Genomic DNA, 22,181 nt, shown 5'->3' with positions numbered 1-22,181 from the left:
TAGGTACACATATACAAGACTTGTGTAAAACCGATAATGACATATGCGGCAGAGACAAGGGCAGAGTTTAAGATATCGAAACGTATCCTGAGAATTACAAAAATGAAGACGCTACGGGTAATAACAGGGAACTCACTAAGAGATAGAAAAAGAAACAAAGAGAAAAGAAATGAATGTTAGACCCAGGACGTAATAAAACGGATAAGAGGGAGAAGAAAAGAGTGGCGAGACCATGAAGACAGGATGGACGACAGTAGGCTACCAAAGGTTGTAAAAACAGGAAAAATAAAGATACGAGACTACTTGGAAGACCTCGAAAAAGGTGGCATGAAAGCTGGACATTCTCATCACAAGATCAACAAACACCCTAAAAAGAGAACTATATAGCTTGTGACGTCCCCGCAGTTTAAACGAGTAACCCCACAAAAAAAACAAAAATGCGTTCCTTATCCCGGTCAATTTCTTTTAAATTTAGAAAATCTACACGGTTTAGAACTATGTTGCCCTATTTTTGGTCAGTCCGTTCAGCCGGTACTCTACCAGGGATCTGGGCTAAAGGAACCCTTACCCAAAATAAGTAAAATCTTTTACTATCCTTGGCGTTGCCGCTGCTTGATAGGTGTTGAAGATGGTTGATAGATGTTAGTTCCGTCAGTAATTTGGATTGACTTCTCTGAATATGATTGAGGATTTTGGCCAACAGGAGTTTAATTCCAATTCACAACACACGATATTAGGTAAAACAAAATATATTCTAAATAACAGTTAATATTCAAAATTATACACTGAGTTTACACAAAATTATGTTCACAATATTAAAAAGAAAACGACGTGTCACAAAGCAAACGTAAACTAAACGTAGTATTATAAAGATGCAAGAACGTACCCCTATATTATACTTGTACAATTAAGTAAAATTATAAGTTGAGTAAATTATTAACTATTAGTTAATAATTTACGATAACTAGTGAAAAAGTCTGTCTTCCAAGTTAACTGAATAATAATAAAGAAGATTATCTTGAAAAAGACTGCTCTTTTGTTGAGGTTCGTTGACGTATAATGAAGACTGTCTTGAAAAAGACTTGTCTTAAACGAGAAGTTGTTGTATTGGAAGAGAGACTTTCTAGTAAAATTTTATAAGTACAAAATATTCAAGATTTATATGTTAAGAGTAGAGTTTATGTGTTATAAGTATAAGGGTTGCCGAATAGACTGACCGAGAGGAGTCTCTAAGCTCCCCACGTTGGGTCCCGTACGGCCGAGTGGGAGGTACCCCACTCGCGCTAGGTGCTTCCTCCACTACCGACCCCTACCATCCCGTGGGAAAAGAATGTGCTGATCTTTTAGTTTTGCACGTGCGAAAATATTAGTTATCATTAAGCGCTAAACCGCTGTCGTCAGCTGGGAATGGAATTTGCCTCAGAAAAATATCAGTTGCTATCAACCGCCAATTCTCCGTAGCGACTAAGGTGTCAAGTTACTATCAGGCAGAAATTCTCGGAACTGCACGTGCGCCTTATTACGACGGTAGAAATTTTATGTGCAAGCTAGCATTCACCACTTTATATAAATGTTACTAACTATTTGTTTTATTAATTATTAATAGTTGTCGGAGTTTATTCCTAATTAGAAGAAATCTTAATTAGAAGAAAGATGAAATATATAATAATGTTATTTGCAGCAATCATTTAAATAAAGTTAAATGCTAGTAGTAATTGTTATATTATCTGAGTGTTAAATAATAAGTGTCGGTAAAGCAGGTTTTCATATGAACGACAATTGACATATATTTTATTATTACTGTTAAAAATGATAATTATCGATGGTCGTTCATAAGAGTGCCTAATACAAAATAGATTACAGTGAATATAACATAAGTTATCGTGCGGTTAAGAGTACTTAATACAAAATAGGATTTATAGTGAATATAATATAAGTTATTGTGCGGTTATTTGTTATACAGAGGTAAATTATCAGTAATCGTATCGTAATTATGCGCAAATCCAAATAAATATATATAAATGACAAGAATTTTTAAAAATTTTTCGTATATATGACAGGAGGACAAATCACAGCCGTTGGATAGTACAAATCGTCACTAGGACGTGACAAGCTAATATATAACAGGACGAAGTCCCCTAATAATAATAATAATAAATAATAATAATAATAATAATAATAATAATAATAATAATAATAATAAAAATAATAATAATAATAATAATAAGAAGAAGAAGATACAAATGCGTGCGGGACCGTAGCAAAAAGGCGACAAGGAATGCCAAAGATTACTGATACACTGAGAAAAAGAGAGGCATCTTCCCATTCAACTAAAAATTTATTAGTTGTGAAATGGTTGGACAAAAAAGAAATATACATGCTATCCATTATGGATACTTCAGACTTTGCAATTTTTGTTAAGCATGGAGGCAAGAAAACTATTCGAAAACCTTAATGCGTCATAAACTATAATAATGGTATGGGTTCAATCGACAAAGCAGACATGGTGATAAACACTATAAATTCGACACGGAAATCTCTAAAATGGTACCGTAAATATTTCTTTCATTTGCTGGACATATAAATATGTGGAATTGTAAGATTCGTGAAAAAATTGGGCCGTTGGACAGACTGGACCGGGACTCGAGCCCGGATCTTCCGCTTTCCGGGCGACTACTCTTTAACCAATTGAGCTATCCAGGGCCCACCGTCCAATCTCCTCACGAACGCCTACTTAAGTGTTTGGCTTGGAGGTGCTCGCATCCCACAGAATGCATATTATATTTATAAGCCTAATACGCGAAAACCGATATCTATAGCCAAATTTCACTTGAATTTAATCTGAGAAATACTGCAAAAATATCATGGGAATATTTCTTATCATCATCAAAGAGTCAACAATAATCCATTACGGCTAATAGAGCGGCATTTTCCTTCAGTATATAAACCACCAAGAAAAAACCGAAGTAGAAGGTGCGTTGTCTGCACGGCAAACGACAAAAGACGCGAGTCTTGATATGAGTGTAAAGATTGTAATGTTGGTCTCTCTGTACGGAACCTTGCTTTAGAATTTACCATACTGAGTTACGTTACTAAGATGTATTGTATAATTTGATATCTAACTACCTTAACTGTATGATTACTTATAATAATAGTAAAATTTGTTAATATATAAATTTCTGAATACTCACAGTATACTCATTTTTATGTTTTTTATATAATATGATGAAGCAGTTGTTACATAACTCTTAAAAAAATATACACACAAGAGAGGATTCCAAAGTGTCATTGAAAGACGTAAGTGCGAACATCGAAGCCTACAGATGCGCTATGTGCACGCAGCAAAGTGCGGTGTCCCGTTCAGTGGTGCTACTCCCACAAAACGGACTGCCGTAGCGAAAGGGTTAATCCTATGCATCGCCATGTCGCAGGCACGAACTAAAGTTCCGCGCACCCACTCCGTATTTATATCAGCATTATCTTCAGGGCGTGATGCCCACTCGCCCGATATGAGAGCGTCAACGAAAATGTCATCGTCCAAAGCCCTCGAATCCCACCGATAAAAAGATCTACTTTGCGTGTGCGAGCTTCGGAAATATGTAGCTTCGTGTCTATAATTGAATATTATTAAGAATAATAAGGACATTAACACTTTGACGTCCGGGCGTTTCGAAAAAATTTCTTCGCTTGGCGTCGGCTGCGCTACTTAGGATTACTTCGCTCACGCGAAGTTTTTTTTTTTTAAAGTTTGGATTGGCAACTAAGTGATTGCGGATTTTATCGATAGATGGTTGTTATATTTTCTTTTGTTGCTTTAACCCTCTATAGGCCGAATTTTTGTTATAAATAAAAAAAAATAATCGCAACTGAAAATCAACAATTATAAACATATATGCAGATGAAAAAAAAATTTTAAGGATTAAAAAATTTTATTACAATAAATTCACTGTGTTACGTTCAGGTAACAACGACCCATAATATTTCCACTTCTGCGTAGAAAAATTTAAACGTGAAATTCTACAAAGTATTTTTCACCTTGCTTTAAACGTAAATGTACATTGCATTTTTAACATTTCATTTTCCGAATTCTTTTACACCCGGGATTTTTGCAGCGTCTTCTGCTGACCGAAAAAAATTGACCAATGTACTACTTCATCTTTTCGCACGTTTTGTATTGAAAGTACTGTATTGTGTCTCCTATTTATATTTTTATGTAATTGTTTATCTACATTGATAAAAAGAGAACACCGTCTTTTCTAACGGATACCTTTATGCTCCTGACATAAACAAAATACAATGTCAGTTTTAAATGTCAACAATTTATATTGATTCCTGGGGCTTTTTTTCCGTAAAAATCTATCCCTCTGGTATCTTTATAGCTCTTCCGCAATAAAACTAATAAACATTACCAGAAATTGTTGGCTGCAAAAGAATATTGGAAAGGAGAAGACGAGAAAAGATGTAGATTGTGCAAAGAATGGGAGGAAGAGTACATGCACGTACTGGTGGCATGTGAAGTAAGGAGGAGTGAAGAAAGAATAGAAAAGATACTAAGTCAGGATGCGAAGGAGGTAGAAATACTAAAACGAGTGATAGGAAAGAGAAAAGAAGCGGAGAAGGCCTGAGAGAAGAGTGTTAAGATAATTTTTATATAAAGTCAGTTATCAATTTGAATTTTTGATTATCAATTGTTATGTTTGTAATATAGTTTATATAAGATGACGAATAGAGAGTGGAAGTGTATAGTTAGAATAAATATTTTTGTAGGGGGGTTATTGTAAGAGAAAGAATGTAAAGGAAGCCCTCCAAACCCGAAAAGAGAATAAAAAATAAATAAATAAATAAAATAAATTGTTCGCTGCAACAAATTTCTCAACTTGTTCTGACATTTGACGGAACACACAAGCTTTATTCTAAATATAGAGAAATGTCTCTTATAAACTATAGTTACTTCAAAGTAACAGTGAATTGTATTGGTTCAATCTCTGACCGTTACTATTATTTTAATGTAACATTTATTTATTTATAAACTATTTCAGAACTTTTGAACGGATAACGAAATGTGTAGTTGATCGGGTTCGTGTAACTTCTTCATTAACTTTGGTGAGGTACCGGTGCCTTGATCGGTAACACGATATTTTTGTTTATCGTGAAAATGCTCGATGCTTTCTTCTTCTCGATGCTTTCTGGCTGTGTTGTTTCGATATGTTAAGATGTCGTGTTTCGATATGTATGATGCAATATAATGATCTCGCAGCGGTTGCAAGGGGTTTTTATAGTGTGAGAATGAGCGCCATCCCCTCCCCGCGTCGATTAGCCGAACAGAAAAAGGTTCAGTCATAGCTGCATATGAACAAAGTGTCTGGCTACCCGGACGCAGAAACAAGGCACGAGAAAGATCTATGAGGAATAGAGAAAATCGTCCGTCTCGGCGGCACCGTATGTTTACCCAGTAAGCAAGCATCGATTTAGATATCTGGCGATAGAACGGTCTGTCGCGCCAATACCCCAGACAGGGCTTTGTTCGACAAGTTCTATGGTCTTGAATAATATCGAAACCCATGTCATGCTCTTTTAATACCGTTGCGTAACGACGCAACAAATACAATTAATTACAGAACCAACACAAATAATTTAAATAGCATTTACAACGAGATATTAAATTTTAATTTTCATCAATAGGACACAGTAATAGAGGAAGGGCACTATAGTAGTGAGGATACCTAGACTATTAAACACTAATCTAGATTGAATCAGTATTGTTTTGATTACGTGTTTGAATATAATAGTTTTAGGCTAACGATTTGTAAATGTTAACTACAATTATTTTTTTTAAAACATAAGAATGTATGTCTTCGTAATAATATGTAAAAGACTCTAAACAACGATCGAGGTAATATTAAATAACTTTCTTTTTAATTTTTTATATATTGGGTTGGCAAGAAAGTAATTTCGGATTTTTAATGTGATATAAAACTTGAATTTTCTATACAAAAAATAAACTTTAATCAGTCAAATATTTTCCATTCTGTTCGAAGACCCTTTGCCATCTTTCTGATAACTTCATTATCCTGCGCTCATAGAATTTCTGGTCCTTAATAGCAAAAAACTCAACTAAGTGCGATTTGAGGTCATCGTTATTACCGAAATTTTAACCCTTTAAGAAGTTTTGTAAACTTCGGAATAAATGATAATCCAATGGTGCAAGGTCGGGGCTGTATGAGGAATGCGACATCACTTCCCAACCAAACTCCAATAGTTTCGTACGTGTTGCTAAAGATCTGTGAGGCCTCGCATTGTCGTGGTGGAACACGATTCCTTTGCAATTTGAAAATTTTAGCCTTTACTCTTTTAATTGCTTCCTCCAATTTCATAAGTTGTTAGCAGTAAACATCTGAGTTGATCGTTCGGTTGTTTGGAAGCCGCTCAAAATACACAACACTCTTGTAATCCTCCCACCAGATTGACAGCATGATCTTTTTTTGATGCAACTCAGCTTTTGATATGGTTTGTGCTGGTTCATTATGCTTGGACCATGATCTTTGTACGATTGATCCGGCTCGAAGGACCATTTAATGCGATTGATCCAACTCGCAGAACCAAATGTACAGTTGTACGGTAGTGCTGGTTCCCACTCCCGTACTGTGCACGCTTTCGTGCACGCGCTTTCTCACTTTGCTAGGAAAAAGACTGCTGTCTCTTTCCACTTCCGCGTTGTAAGGACGGAAGGAGTTGATCCAAATAATACACTTCAACTTGTAATGAGATGTGAATATTTATTAATACTCGTTTCCAAGAGATCAGTATGGTGCTTGGGCCTTGTATACTGATCTATGCTAACTTTGATGCTTAGTACTAGCAATAACCTCGGGTTACTGACTAGTTGTATTTGTGTAATGTATTGAATCACTTGGATGTGATTCCGCCTAGCGAGTATGGACAACTAACTCTTTTTGGTCTAAAATGTAACTGCCCTCTTCCCCCCCCCTCAACGATACATCCCACCAAGGGGTTCCGATGCGACCTTGGAGTCGGGGTATCTGATCAAATATACTGCGTTACAGTTTCTAGGAATTCGAAATAAGATGCCCTATGTGATTGCTATATTTGTTCTTTATACTCTATGAATAGATGCCGACGCAATAAAACCCAAAGGTCCTAAACAAATACTCTCTATTTCTTTGCATAGTCCTCGGTCGGGCATCTTTGTAAATGCGTATCTTATCCAAATCCTCCGTTGTATAATCTTACTTCTACTGTTCCGATAAATGACGGAACAATCTTTTTGGATTAACGTTATTGTAGAAAATCCAGTTTTCATCGCCAGTGATAATTCGTTTCAAAAAAGGTCGATTGCATTACGTTTGAAATGCGTATCACAAACATTGATTCGTTGTGTTGGGTGAATTTCTTTTAATTCGTGCGGAACGCAAATATCGATCTTAACAAGTCAAAGACGTCTTATATGATTTTGAATTGTTGAGTGTGTTATACATTTAACCGTTTTGCAATTTCTCGCACAGTTATGTGACGATTCGATTCAATTATCGCTTTCATTTTGTCCTCATCAACTCCAGAAGGTTGACCAGAACGTTGGTCATTTTTCAGTGAGAAATCTCCAGAACGAAATTTTTTAAACCAATTCTAACAATTTCGTTCTGTTAAACAATCAACATCATAAACTTCAGATATCTCTTTGTGAGCCACAGCCGTTTTCTAGCCTTTATGAAAAAAAAAAAAGTAAAATGTGTCGAAAATGCTTATTTTTGCACTCCATGTTAAAACTGACAGTTAACTTATTAATTAGACGGTTCTATTATATTTTCCAAAACATTCATTTGCTATTGTAGTCCAAGCAGTTTTTTCTCTTTTCTCATTTATCTTACATCTAATCTTGTTTACTATGGTTTGATTTAACCTCTCATTCAATTCATTAGAAAAAGGTGTTTCACTGCCGTAAATGTTAATATAATGTTCTTTTTGTTTAAAAAGTTTTTAAATTCTTCTGAATTAATGCTCGGATATTGATCTGACAAGATCATACCTATTTTATTGTCTGCTGTTATACTCCGTATTAATCGTATGAAATTGTTTGCATTTTGAGTTCTTGATATCAGAATATGAGCATATCTCGTGAAGTGGTCAACAAGTAAGTGTAAATATTACTTTGTTGAACGGGAGCCCCCGAATTCTCCAATTGTGTCTATAGAAACTATCTCATACGGATAAGTAGCCTGACCCAAATGTGACATCAATCCAATTTTATGTCCTCCTCTCGATTTGTTCTTTCTACAGATTTCACAATTTTCACAAATTCTTTTTATATTTTGATCTAGATTCTTTGTTACATAAAATGGTTTCATTTTTGCTTTCATTTGTTTTGTTCCTATGTGACAATAGAGCGAATGTATTTTCTTTATAAATTCTTTACTGAAACTTTCTGAAAGAATAATTTTTTCTTTTTTCCTTACTTTTTTATAATACATTTTACGTTTGAAAATCAGGGTATCTTTAGCATTTTGTAGATCAGTATTGTGCTTTTGATCGCATTCAATCTCCTCCACTTTTATAAAATTAGCAGTTTTCAAAATTGTATCTTTATTTTCATGAGATTCTAATACCGGGTTTCGGTTTACAATCTGCCACTAAATTGTGTTTCCCTGGACTGTACTTAATTTTAAAATTATATTGCGATAAGTAATATAATTTTAAAAATAATCTCCCAAATCTTCATCTGTTCTAGTCTTAATATTCATATTTTCTAAGGGCTTATGGTCCGAGTATACCGTAAATTTTTTTCCGATGAGCCAAGGTTGCTAATATCTTATTGCTTCTTTTATTGCTAAGCATTCTATATAAATTGCTTTTTTTTTTCTGAGCTTCATTCAACTTTTTCGAAAAATATGCCACTGGTTTTTGTTCTCCATTTGATTGTGTTTGCTTCAAAACGGCTCTAATACCTTGTAGCTCGCGTCGGTGTAAATGTATATTGGGAGACTTGGATCAAAAATTATTAAAATTGGCTGGGAGCAGAGTAGTATTTTCATAATTAAATGCCTTCTTACATTGTTCCGACCAAATGAACTTTTGTTCTTTTCTTAGTGACTTATGTAGTGGTTCTAATGCAGTCGAAATATTTGGCACATATTTTTCGTAGAAATTAATCTTTCTCAAAAATTGACGCACATTTTTTCTTGTTTTAGGTGTAGGAAAATTTTTTATAGAGACCATATTATCTTTCAGTGGACTGATTGAGTTGTTTTTTATTATATGGCCCAAATATTTGACGGAATCTGCAGCAAAAATATATATTTAGAAAACTCTAATTTAAAGCCCTCATCCATAATTGCTTGTAATAATCGTAACAAATGATCTATGTGCTCTGTAAAATCCCTAAAGAAAACAAAGATGTCGTCAATGAAATTTACACAAAAATCAGCAAGTTTATGTTTTATGTTTTCTTATTATATTACTTAAAATTCTTTGGAAAATCGCTGGTGCTATTTTCAAACCAAATGGTAAACACGTCCATTAATAATGTCCGTCTTGAGTTACAGAAGCTATTTTCTGTCTATCTGCAATCTTTAAAGGAATCGACCAAAAAGCTGAGTTTATGTCGAGTGTTGAAAATAGTTTGCAAATTCTGGTCTTAACTATAAGATCCTCAATTAGCGGAAACGGTTGCGGTTGAGGGATAACGATTTTGTTTAGTTCCCGAAAATCTATGCATAACCTTGCTCTTTTTTCCTCATCTTTTTTAAATGCCAAAGTCACTGGAGCCGCAAACGGACTATACGATTCCTCAATCAAGTTTTTCTCTAATAATTTTGCAATTTGTTGTTCTATCTCTTTTTTATCTTCTATGGAACATCTGTATGGTCTTTTGTAACAATATTTATTAATTATCAGGTCTATATGAGCTTCATAATCTCTAACCGTTCCTACATCATATTTATCTCTAGCAAAAACTGTTTTATGTTTATCAATCAACTTATCAATTTCAATTTGTTGTTTAATTTCTAAATGATTGGTTGATATCTGAAATTCACTTGTATCTATATGTTCATTGTAATTTATTTGATATTCATTAATATTTTCTTTTTCTCTTTTTGGATTGTCCTTTGAGCTTTGTGGATTTATTTTGTTTTTGATTTTATCCTTAGGGATAGACTGAATTTTTTTTTGAGTTATTTCCAATCTCTCATTCTGAGTTAGTAGGAATTTTTTTATACAGTCTAATCCAATTAAAAAATCATATTTAAAATTTTCTTTATCCACTACTAAAACATCCATTTCCTCTTCAATTTCAAAAATTTTTATTTTTAAGGTGACCATACCATCTATCTTTTTCACACCATTAATCGTTGTTAAACCTACATTTTTTGTATTACTAAATCTTTTCTTTGGTATGTTTAATAGTTTTGAATTTATCAAGGAGACATTCGAACCGGAATCATAAATACCTATAACCTTGATAGTGTCGTTTAACAAAATATTTATCTTGATTAATGATGGTAATATTAGTTTTTTTGATTGACATTATTCAATTCCAGTTCTAATTCGGAGTTATTTACGTGTTTGATTCGCTCTTTCTTACTCTGTTCGTTTTCTTTATCTTTGTACCAGCATAACGATTCTGGATGGAAGCGATTGCTTTTATTTCTCTGTTCGCAGATCGTACATGGTTTGCGATTATTAGGTCCATCTTTAGGTATTTTTTCATAATTAACAGTAGTCCTCCTCGCTACATTTTTTGTCATATATTCTAGGCCTCTAATCTCGTTAAGTAGGGTTTCGACCGTTGTTATTTTCTCTCTATCTATTCTATTCCTTATGGGATTCGGTAATCCTACAACAATAAGACTAATTAAAGTAGTTTCTGTCATTTTCTTATCAATTTGTAATAAAAGACCATGCTTTCGCACCGCATAATCCAACAGTGAACCGGATAAATATTTATATGACATCGCATTAGTGACTGGAAGCCACCCTTTGTCCGCGTAAACTCCGCAAAATTTTTCCTTCCATTGCGACCACTTTGACTCTATCGTTAGCTTTATAAGCATTGAATTATACCAGTCCATACATCCGTCTTCTAGAAACAATCTAAACATCTCAATTTTATCTATATCGTTTTTAATACCTAATCGAGTACATTCGCATTCAAACGTATCCATCCATTCAGTTACATTAAAACTTTTACCTGAAAATTTTTCTAATACAAACTTTTCTGATAATTTTTTTATATTTTGTTTTTCCGAATCTTTGTTCCCTTGTTGTTTTACCAATTCCTCCCAGATCTTTGTAAACATTTCTCCCGGCAGGTTTAGTTGTGGCGTAGCCGGTGTTTCCGTCAATATCTCTTCCAATACGTAGTCTTTGAATACCATATTTCCCTCTTCGTCCATGTATAACCTATATATATCCGTTGGTAATTTGATATTCATATTTCGAGTTTGTCCTCTTTTATTTAACGAATTTTGTATTTGTTTATATGCTGTTGTTGATGCCAGCTTCTTATGGTGCTCCATCAGCTGATATTGCTCAGGCATAGCATAACCTTTATTGTCCTGTGTTGCTATTTTCGTCAGAGATATCACGTTTGACTTTGGATCGTTGGGATGTGCTTTCAGAACAAATGTAAATTTTAAACTGTCCATCTCAGCTAATTGTATCTTTTTTTCTTAATTAGCAATAAAAATGTTGTTTTATAAGGTATATTCTATATGGTTCTTATAGGGATAATGTCTTGGAAATATAACTGCCTTGAGTTTCTGCAAATAAGAGAAACAACATTTACAGCTAATATTCACTAGACTGTGCCAAATAAATCGACTATTTTTTTTTTCGGTCCCATATCAAAATTTCGTTGAGAGTGACGAAAAAAAAATTGTGTCAAAATTTGAGCCCTCTATCTTCATTTTTCAGCTAGCGCTCGCTAAAATAAGAATTTTCGCCAAAAAAAGTTTTTTTTCACTTATTTTTTGGTTATAGACAATTCAATATACCAAATATTAAAAAACCCTTGGTATGGTTTTGTAGGAAATTAAATTCTCTACAAAGATGATTTTTTATCGAACTTAAAAAGTCAACAGCTTTTTTTTATAGCTGATTAAATTACATTTCGTTCTATAATTTTCATTTTTAATTATTGATGAACACTTATTAAACTACTTCCTAACGAAAAGAACATACTAATGCAATTTTTCTAGGAATATTTATGATCTAAAAAAATAGTTTTTATGCCGTAATGAATGTAAATACTGTTGAGTAATTTATATTCTTTACTTTTAAAATAATGAATTACATGTCAATTCTATTTTTTTTTGTTTTTCACCTTATTGATTCAAAATTCGGTGAAATTTTTCTGTTTACAGTGAGAATTGCACAAACCTATGATTGTATAAAAAATCATTAGTATTTTAATAGAAATAGATAATTACTAAAAACGAAATATCTTAAAAAATTTTAATAAATTAAAAAAATGATATGCTAATCTTTATTATTGTCTTTATAAACATTGTTTATATCAAAGGTTGGTATAATGCACCAATCAGTATCTACGCTCCGTATCAGGATTTCATGTTCTTGAGTAGTATATTAGATTTTAAACACATAAACGTAAAATTTTCCGAAGCTGCATCAACTAAATTTCTTAGACATCTCTGGTACTTGGCCGAAGATCTTGTGGCATTATCATTCTTCGATGAAAGAATTCCATCGGCCATCAAGATAAAAATGGTTCAAGCAATAAAAAATCGACAGAGTACAACAGAAAATACGAGAAAGTTATGTTTGAAACAAGAAGATTTAAAATCATTCGGCTCAAAAGATATAAGTGATTTTGTTACTCAAAAGTCGATGGTTTTATTCGAGAAGTTCGGTTTATCTACAAGTTTTCTTGATTTACCTGTAGATCAATGGGAATTCGATGACGAGTACCAGGCTTCTTTAAAAATTGTTCGATCGATAAAAGTTGTAAATGATATTGCCGAAAGAGCTGTAGCGTTAATTGATAAATATAATGATAGTCTCACTTGTGATGAAGAACAAAAACAGTTTTTATTACAAGTTGTTGCTGAGCATCGCAAAAAATATCCCAATTGTAACAAACGAAATTTATGTGAGTAATATGTTTACTCGAATCTCATAACTGATTTTAAAATAATTCAAGTAAAGATCTTATTAGTTTCATTTATATATAACAAGATTAAAAGTGTGTCTATCATAATTATATTAATGTTTATTTAAAAAATGTAAGCTCTTTAAAACTAGTAAAACATATGAATAAAGACAATAATAAAGATTAGCATATCATTTTTTTAATTTATTAAAATTTTTTAAGATATTTCGTTTTAGTAATTATCTATTTCTATTAAAATACTAATGATTTTTTATACAATCATAGGTTTGTGCAATTCTCACTGTAAACAGAAAAATTTCACCGAATTTTGTGTGAATCAATAAGGTGAAAAACAAAAAAAAATAGAATTGACATGTAATTCATTATTTTAAAAGTAAAGAATATAAATTACTCAACAGTATTTACATTCATTACGGCATAAAAACTATTTTTTTAGATCATAAATATTCCTAGAAAAATTGCATTAGTATGTTCTTTTCGTTAGGAAGTAGTTTAATAAGTGTTCATCAATAATTAAAAATGAAAATTATAGAACGAAATGTAATTTAATCAGCTATAAAAAAAAGCTGTTGACTTTTTAAGTTCGATAAAAAATCATCTTTGTAGAGAATTTAATTTCCTACAAAACCATACCAAGGGTTTTTTAATATTTGGTATATTGAATTGTCTATAACCAAAAAATAAGTGAAAAAAAACTTTTTTTGGCGAAAATTCTTATTTTAGCGAGCGCTAGCTGAAAAATGAAGATAGAGGGCTCAAATTTTGACACAATTTTTTTTTCGTCACTCTCAACGAAATTTTGATATGGGACCGAAAAAAAAAAATAGTCGATTTATTTGGCACAGTCTAATATATATATATTTAATTAACTAAACAATATAATTATATCACATAATAACATAACGAATTTATATATCAGAATATAAATTGGGAACAAAGTTTCTTCATTTATATATCAAAGCGAGCTGAGTGGTTCATCATATGAATTTGCAATATATATATAAAAGAATATTAGTAAAAATATTTATTTACCCTTCTTGCTACTAATAATCCAGTACAGTAGGCTGATGCGTAGTTGGTGAGTCCAACTTTAATTCCATATCTGGGAAGTTCATGACTGTATGCAGCACATACAATTTTATCTCCTTCAATTCTTGAATACGCAATCTATAAAATATACAATTTTAAAAACAATACTGCAAGTAAGTTTAAAATATTGTGCAAATATACTCCATTCTATTTAACTTACCTGGCATGTGATATCCTTGTTAGACAAACGAACAATTAATCTATATTTCGGAGTATTGTATTTATTTTTATCTTGAATTGTTAATCGTTTACGCGCATAATAATCAGTTTTACCTTCACGTCGCCTCTTGAATTTTACTTGATAACGCTTAAAGTATTGTTTATTTTTAACTACCTTTACAAAACCCTGTAACAAAATTTTAACTATTAAAGTAGTTTTTAAGAAACATGTTAAACAATAAACAAGAATAGTTAAGTTCATGTATGTTAAATTCATAACCAATAAAGCTATATTAAATACAATAATATATTAAATAGAATCTAATACTAGAATACTAACCACATTATCTAACCATTATACATAAAATTAATTTTGTGATGATTTTTTGACACATGCGCGTCATCTGAGTCAAAGTAAAGCTTATTTTTGATATTGTGTTTTACAATGGCAATTTGTAAGCTTTACAACGGCATAAAAGATTATAAAGTGTCTCTGATTATTTACAATTATATTTTTTCTTTCTATGCATTACAATTAATTGTTTTAATCGTAATTTTATTTTTATTATACAGTACGAAAAGATTCCCAGGCTATAATAGTGAGTCAAAAACATTCAAAGCCGATGTACATCGAAAACATATTTTTGGACAGCATGTTGCCAATTATATGAGAATTTTGGAAGAGCAAGATGACGAAATTTATAAAAAAAAATTTTCCCAATATATCAAAAATGGAATTAGCGCAAAAATCGTGTTGCACAGAAGAAAGCATCTTTCCTTAAAACTTTGGAAGAAATGGAAGCCTAAAAGGCTTATTATTATTTTATATTATTCCCAGCCTTATCCAACACAGTATATTTAATTAACAGTACAATTGTGTATTTGGTATATATATATATATATATATATATATATATATATATATATGAGCCGTTTATTTTGAAAGTGGCCTAACTCCATTTTTCATTTTTTTATAAAAAAAAATAAATATAAAAAAAAAATATTAAAAAAAAAATATAATATAATATATAATATAATTAATATTATATAATTATATAAATATATAATATATATATATATATACATATTATTATATTATATTATTATTATATATATATATATATAATATTTTTAATATTTTTTATTAAAAATATTTTGAATCGCATAATTTATGTTTTTAAAGTGTTATAAAGATATGTAAAATAAAATAAGTATTGTTTTTTCGCAATTTGAAGGGTTGAATTGAATAGGAACTGTAAATTTAATACCTTTAGATACACTTAAGCAACATAACTCATTGTTATTCTTTACGTATATTTTTAATTGCATTGAAACGCAAACCTTTAAATATCTCAATTTAAGGTTATATGGAGTAAGGCCACTTTCAAAATAAACGGCTCATATATATATTAATGCATGCACTTGATAATTCACAAAAAGTACGATTAATTCGAGCGATCATTAATAAAAAATTTCTCATCTTTCATTCATTGACATACATACTTTCTGAGAATTGCTATTAAAAGGTGGTCTATTTATGAATAAAAATATACATCATTGTGTATTTTACGATCGCTAGTTTTGTTATTTTAAATAAAACGGATGCGTCTATGTGCCGGCAATGAGTGGAAAAGAAAAAAGAAAAAAGAAAAGAAAGAAATAAATTGACGAAATATTATCTCATATGTATGTATATATACATGATACATGCATATAGTCGATAATATAGCAAATTTCGATACTTTCGAGTCGTTATCAAAATTGACGCACGTGCATCTATTTAAAATCTTATCTGGCTCGAAACGATCGAATCGAATTCTTTTCTCACACTTCACATACACACACAAACACACACACACACAAATATCAGTGCCATACCGTAATAATTCGTACTTCTGTTTTTTTGTACTCTGTACGTGTTTAGAAGAAGGCAATCTGTTCGAAGAAGGATTAACTATGATTACCGAAAAAATTGCATTATTTTTGTTTGTTTGTCCGTATTTTCAGTTCATATTACACTCTCGGAAGAGTCTACGTGGAATAATGTCACCAGAAGAATCTTTTTAGAAGACGATGCTCTGTCCGTTCTTTTAGTTTTTGCGAGATAAAATTCTATCGGTTTTCCTTCATTTATGTTATGTTTTTTTTTCTTTTTGTAATATTTTATTTTACTTTATTTTATTTTATTTAATTTTATTTAATTTAATTTTATTTGTCATTAAAGCTGAATCTGACTATGAGGCGGCACGCGCAAAATGGATAACCGAACTCTGTCTTTGTGAACCAAGGAGACTCGCGCATCTCTCGCTTTCCATTGATTCGAGAATCATTTTGCAACGTTTCCTTGGCGGTAAAATTAATGTTTCCTTTACAGGTATCGCAAGATCAAGAGGATCCAGCGAGGGTGCTGGACTAACAGGGTTGCTACTTGGCGGGGTCAGCATTTGTTCCTCTTTTTTCACGTTCATTCCGTATTCCCGTTGTCTTTCTTCTTCAACAGCTTCCAAAGCTGCCTCAACTCTTCTACGAGCATCGTTTCCGGGTAAATTCATTAAGGATGGACATTTACTAACCATAGTAAATGGTTCAGCTCCTCTGTTTGGAAATGCGAACTCGGTTATCGTGTAAGGATTTGAGGATATGTCGGAGTAAAGGAAGACGTGAGACTGCTGTTCGAGGTTTACAATCTTTTGAACCGATTTTTCTTCGACTCCTCCGTTCAACAGACTCATTGGACCGTTTATCGAAGCAACTGATTGCGGATATTGTTCTCTCGGGAAAACGAAATACGAAAAATCTCGTTGATTCGGATATACTTCACTCGAACTACATGGTATGTTATCTACGTTTTTACGCGGAAGTTCCTTGTTGCTTCCGTTAGGGATAGGAGGTATTGGCGAGGGTGCGTTATTAAGAATGACAGAATTGCTTTGCGAAATCTCCGTGATCGATTCGATCGGTGAGTCCCTAGCGGAAGAGATTCCGCTCGATGTCGAGGACGAAGAAGAAGAAGAAAAAGGTGTTGACGAGGATGAAGACGAGGAGGAGGACGAGGACGAGGACGAGGACGAGGACGAGGACGATGAATCCGAGTGTGTTTTTATGTGAAGTTCCATTGTTTTTTTCGAGCTAAATGTTTCGTGACATAGTGTACACTTATAGACTTTTTCATCATAATGCGCTACTTGATGGAGCTTCAATACATGATTGTATCCGAATGACTTGCCACATATATCGCAAGTATAAGGCTTTTCCCCGGTATGGGTGCGAGTATGCACTTTTAGTTGCTTCGAACAGGTAAATTCCTTGCCACAGGACTTACATACGTATGGTTTATCGCCGGTGTGCGTAGCATATGTATTACCAATTGGCCACTTTGTATGAACGTCTTCGAGCAAACAGTACACTTGTGTGGACGTTCGCCCGTGTGAATTCGCATATGACGATGGAGTTTGCCACTGTGCTCGAAGGCACGTTCACAAACGTCGCACTTATATGGCCGTTCCTTCGTATGTATCCGCCGATGAACGCTAAGATTTTCCTTCACGGAGAAGGACTTATGGCAATATTCGCACTGAAAGGGCTTCTCACCCGTGTGAGTCCTGTAATGTCTGGTTAAACGTGCCGGTACCGCAAACGTTTTGTCACATTTGTCGCACTGATAAGGATCCTCGCCCTCCTTACTGTGCGAACGCAGGTGACTCTGATACAAATTCTTTTGATCGAAAATTTTCTGACACAGTTGACACTGGTAAGCCTTATCTTCGTTCGGATTCGCCAGACTTTCAACGGCTACAGTAGCAGCCGTGGTACACGTTGTCGAACCAAAGACTGGAAGATCCGGGCTACAAACTAGGTTCTTCACCGGATTCATTATTTCCAAATTCGTCAGCACGCTCGTCATTGGATTCGGGATCGGCTCGGTTTGGTAATAACTCACCATCGTAAGTCACTACAGTGTAAGAGCGTGGCCTACGGAAGAACAATTCGATTTATTCGATTTGCGATTAAACAAATATATTTTCTTTAATGTAGTCCCGTTTAAAAATGAAAACTTTTATTATAAACGTTAAATACAAATACGTTTGCTTTTTAATATTTTATAAAAAGATTTAAAGTTGTAAACGCTTATGCAGGTTCGTGCGCGTTGGCGCCTGCACTAGTGTGAGTGCGTACGGATGTTTGTTTAGTATATCGATATTCTTAAGATTAAGTGTGAGGAACAGAGGCTGTATGCGTCACCCGTGGAGGGAGGCCGATGCTTCGTTGTTCGACGGAGAAGTACAAAAGGGCAGTCGGACATTACGGGTGGAGTAGGAAGTAGCAGTTAGTTAATCTTATGTTCTTATGTGCGAGAAGTAGGAAGTAGCAGTTAGTTAATCTTATGTTCTTATGTGCTGAGTAGTAGGAGGTAGTAGGAAGTAGCAGTTAGTTAATCTTATGTTCTTATGTGTTATGAGAAGTTTACAAATTTCAGAAGTGGGATGTTTACAAATTTCAGAAGTGGGATGTTTACAAATTTCAGAAGTGGGATTCAAACTCGCTAAATTAGAAATTCGCGATTCGCGCGTGTGTTATGAAAAGTGGGATTGAATCTATTACGTTATTAGTGTAGTTATTAGTGAACTTACGTGTTTGAGTGACTTAACATTTGAAGTCTAAAAATTTAGAAAACGTTTGCATTGAAAGTGTCTACGGAAATTAAGAAACATGGCAACTTACGACGACGGAGCGACCGCCTTAGAAACACCGGCCACCGAAAACGGCGAAGTAGAAAGTCTCCGTCGGCAGGTAGAAGATCTTATGCGTGAGGTCGTGCAACTCAGGGGAACAACGGAACAACGACCAAGAGTGAATGATCGACACCGCGAGGTCAGCTTAAGTGTAATCTCTGATATGATCGACGTTTTTGATGGAAGCGTTGGTACCTTTACCGTCTGGGAAAGACGAGTGCGCTATATACAACGAATGCACCAGCTTCGGGATACCGAAATTGTTATGATAATTAGTCTAAAATTGAGGGGAAAAGCATTGCGATGGTTTCACTCAAAACCCGAATTCGTGACTTATGGAATGGAGGAATTATTAGCAGCAATAGGGAAGATGTTTAGCTCGCGACAAAGTGTTATCACGTTGAGAAGACAGTTTGAGGAACGTAGGTGGAACGGCAACGAGTCGTTTAGAGATTACCTACATGACAAAATGATTCTGGGTTACCGAATTCCCCTCCCAGAACAAGAAATTTTGGAGTATGCGATAGACGGCATTCCAGACATTGCATTAAGAAATCAGGCCCGGATGATTGGTTTCCGAGACCAGGAGTCGTTGCTGACGGCTTTCGAAAGTATTACGCTATACGCCGGGTTAAGGATGCGAGCGACGGGCCCTCGAAGTCCTACAAAATACGAAGGAAGGCGGCCGACGGGAGAAGGAAGAAGAAAACCGATCGACCATAAGAGGCCGTCGGAGGAAAATTATGCCAGATGCTTCAACTGTGGAGAGACAGGACATTTTGCGGGGAACTGCCCCCGTCCGAAGAGGGAAAGAGGCAGCTGCTACAAGTGCGGTAAACATGGACATCTTAGACCAGAATGCCCGGAGAAGGGTGGCGAAGTCCACAGCGTCACCAGGAACGTGACCACCGATGACGACTACATCAGGGAGATAACTTATGATGTCGATTCGGGCAGTACACACTACATCTTAGTTTTGGACACCTTGTTGGATTCCGGCAGCCCCGTGAGTTTCATAAAGAAAGGGTTAGTGATGGGACCGATCGACCCTGCGCCGGAACTCGGAAGTGAATATTATGGTATTAATCATAGTCGTCTGCGAGTACACGGCTCGATACAAGTTAGTTTAAAATTAGATGACGGCGAAAGGGTTGACACTCGTCTGTTGGTAGTACCGGATACTACAATGGTGAACTCCGTTATTTTAGGTCGCGACGCATTAAAAAGATGTGGATTAGTTTTTAGCAGAAAAGATAAGCGCTCCGAAGAAGAGGTAGTGATAGATCAGGTTATGAATATAGAAATAGATGATTCCACCGATAATCAAATTACCGAATTAGACATTAATCCCAAAATCGCGGTGGAAAAACAAAACGAATTAAAGGAAATCTTAAAGGTAAATTACTTAAATGCACCTCGTCCGGAAAAACCTAGAATAAGCATGGAGCCGAAATTAACATTACAAGAGCATAAGCCATTTCATTTATCTCCCCGTCGCTTATCGTTTGTCGAGAAAAACCAAGTTAGGGAAATAATAGGAGATTTGCTAGAAAGAGGAATAATTCGACTGAGCGAATCGGATTACGCGTCCCCTATTGTGTTAGTCAAAAAGAAAAACGGTAAGAATAGGATGTGCGTCGATTACCGCGCGTTAAATAAAGTCACAATAAGCGAACGCGATTTAAAAGCAATTAGGAATAAGGCCGAAGATAGAATGGCTGAGAAGCAGAATTATAACAAGAGGTATTATGATAAACGCCATCATAAGATACGGTCAGAATTTAATGTCGGTGATTATGTGGTGGTAAGGAATTTTGATAGCACTGTAGGGATTGGAAAAAAACTGATACCAAAATTTAGGGGTCCGTACGAAGTTATAAAAAAATTACGAAACGATAGATATGTAGTTGCCGATATAAGAGGCTTCCAAATATCTCAAAGACCGTATCATAGTCTACTCAACTCGGGCCATCTCCTTCGAATCTCAGGAAAGAAGGTGGAAACTTGATATAAGGGTAAATAGACGACGCTGAATCGAATGGTGCTAATTTTTTTGAGGTGGAAAGTGCCGTTTTTGAGAAAAAGGGTAAAAAAGGGTCAAAAATAACTTTATCTTAGAATCTAGGCATTTAATCGAAAAAAGTTTCAAACAAAAGTTGTAGAGAATTGAAAAATACTAAAAAATGCTCTATGAGTTATCTTCGTATTTTCAAAAATAAGCGCATAAAATTGGATTGAAGATGGGAAAAAAATTGTAAGAGTGGGAGAAAGCAAGCTTATCCCTCCGTCGCGTTTTAAACGCGAGCGAGCTAGTGTGCGTGCGAGCGTCCGTGTGCACTAATACACAAACGAAGGATCTTCGGCAATCTTCGGGACTCTCGGTCTTGAATGCAAGTGAGAGTGAGAGAAGAAACCGATATTTCCCTTTTCTATTTGTTTAGGCGATAACGAGTATTATTGTCCTTGGGAGCGTTCTAATATTTCTCTTTTTATATATTTTCTTTCGGTAGCAAGAATTTTACGTCTTGGCCATCGAGCGTCGTGCGTTTTGTATACGAGTGCGAGTGAGAAAGAAAACCGATATTTCTCTTTCTATTTTTTCTTTCGGTAGCGAGAATTTTTCGTTTTGGCCATCGTGCGTCGAGCGTTCTATATCTATATATATCGGCGTATAAGCGCGGCATTTTTAAATCGAATCTTGATGCTTATGGCACGCCGTTTCTTTATTTATTGTCAAAAATAATGAACCTTGAATAAAAAAAAAAATAATTCATTTTAGCAGAAACTATTATTATTTAGTTGAGAGTAAAAATAATGAATTAATTTTGTGTCTCGCCATAAAATTAATTAGAATAATTAATTGATATAAATTCTTTGCCTCATAAAAATTTATTTGTATATCAAATTGAATACGTATTCTCTTTAAGACGAAATTTAAAATTTAAATATTTTTCCTATTAAATTATGTATTTTATAAAATTTTAAATTACTGACTTTTCGTCTCGTAAAAATTTATTAGTTTATCAAATTAAATACATATTTGAAAAAGAAGAATT

General features: G+C 34.0%; 2 protein-coding genes across 2 annotated transcripts; both read right to left on the bottom strand.

The window, feature by feature from the left end:
* Nucleotides 1-14,044: 14,044 nt before the first annotated feature.
* Nucleotides 14,045-14,654, bottom strand: LOC122526417 (60S ribosomal protein L5-like). Its single transcript, XM_043649811.1, has 2 exons — nucleotides 14,394-14,654; nucleotides 14,045-14,311 (listed from the first exon to the last, which is right to left on the bottom strand). Exons 1-2 carry the CDS (start codon nucleotides 14,652-14,654, stop codon nucleotides 14,156-14,158), a joined length of 417 nt encoding a protein of 138 aa, XP_043505746.1. The 3' UTR covers nucleotides 14,045-14,155.
* Nucleotides 14,655-16,372: 1,718 nt separating this feature from the next.
* Nucleotides 16,373-18,281, bottom strand: LOC122526333 (Krueppel homolog 1-like). Its single transcript, XM_043649696.1, is given in 2 exon segments — nucleotides 16,373-17,747; nucleotides 17,750-18,281. Coding segments are annotated over 2 exon segments (1,638 nt in total). The 5' UTR covers nucleotides 18,267-18,281; the 3' UTR covers nucleotides 16,373-16,626.
* Between the last annotated feature and the right edge of the window lie 3,900 nt (nucleotides 18,282-22,181).

This window comes from Polistes fuscatus, unplaced genomic scaffold (genome assembly GCF_010416935.1).
Source record: "Polistes fuscatus isolate 324 unplaced genomic scaffold, CU_Pfus_HIC Scaffold11, whole genome shotgun sequence".
NCBI lineage: Eukaryota > Metazoa > Arthropoda > Insecta > Hymenoptera > Vespidae > Polistes > Polistes fuscatus.
This window is presented reverse-complemented; position numbering and strand designations above follow the sequence as displayed.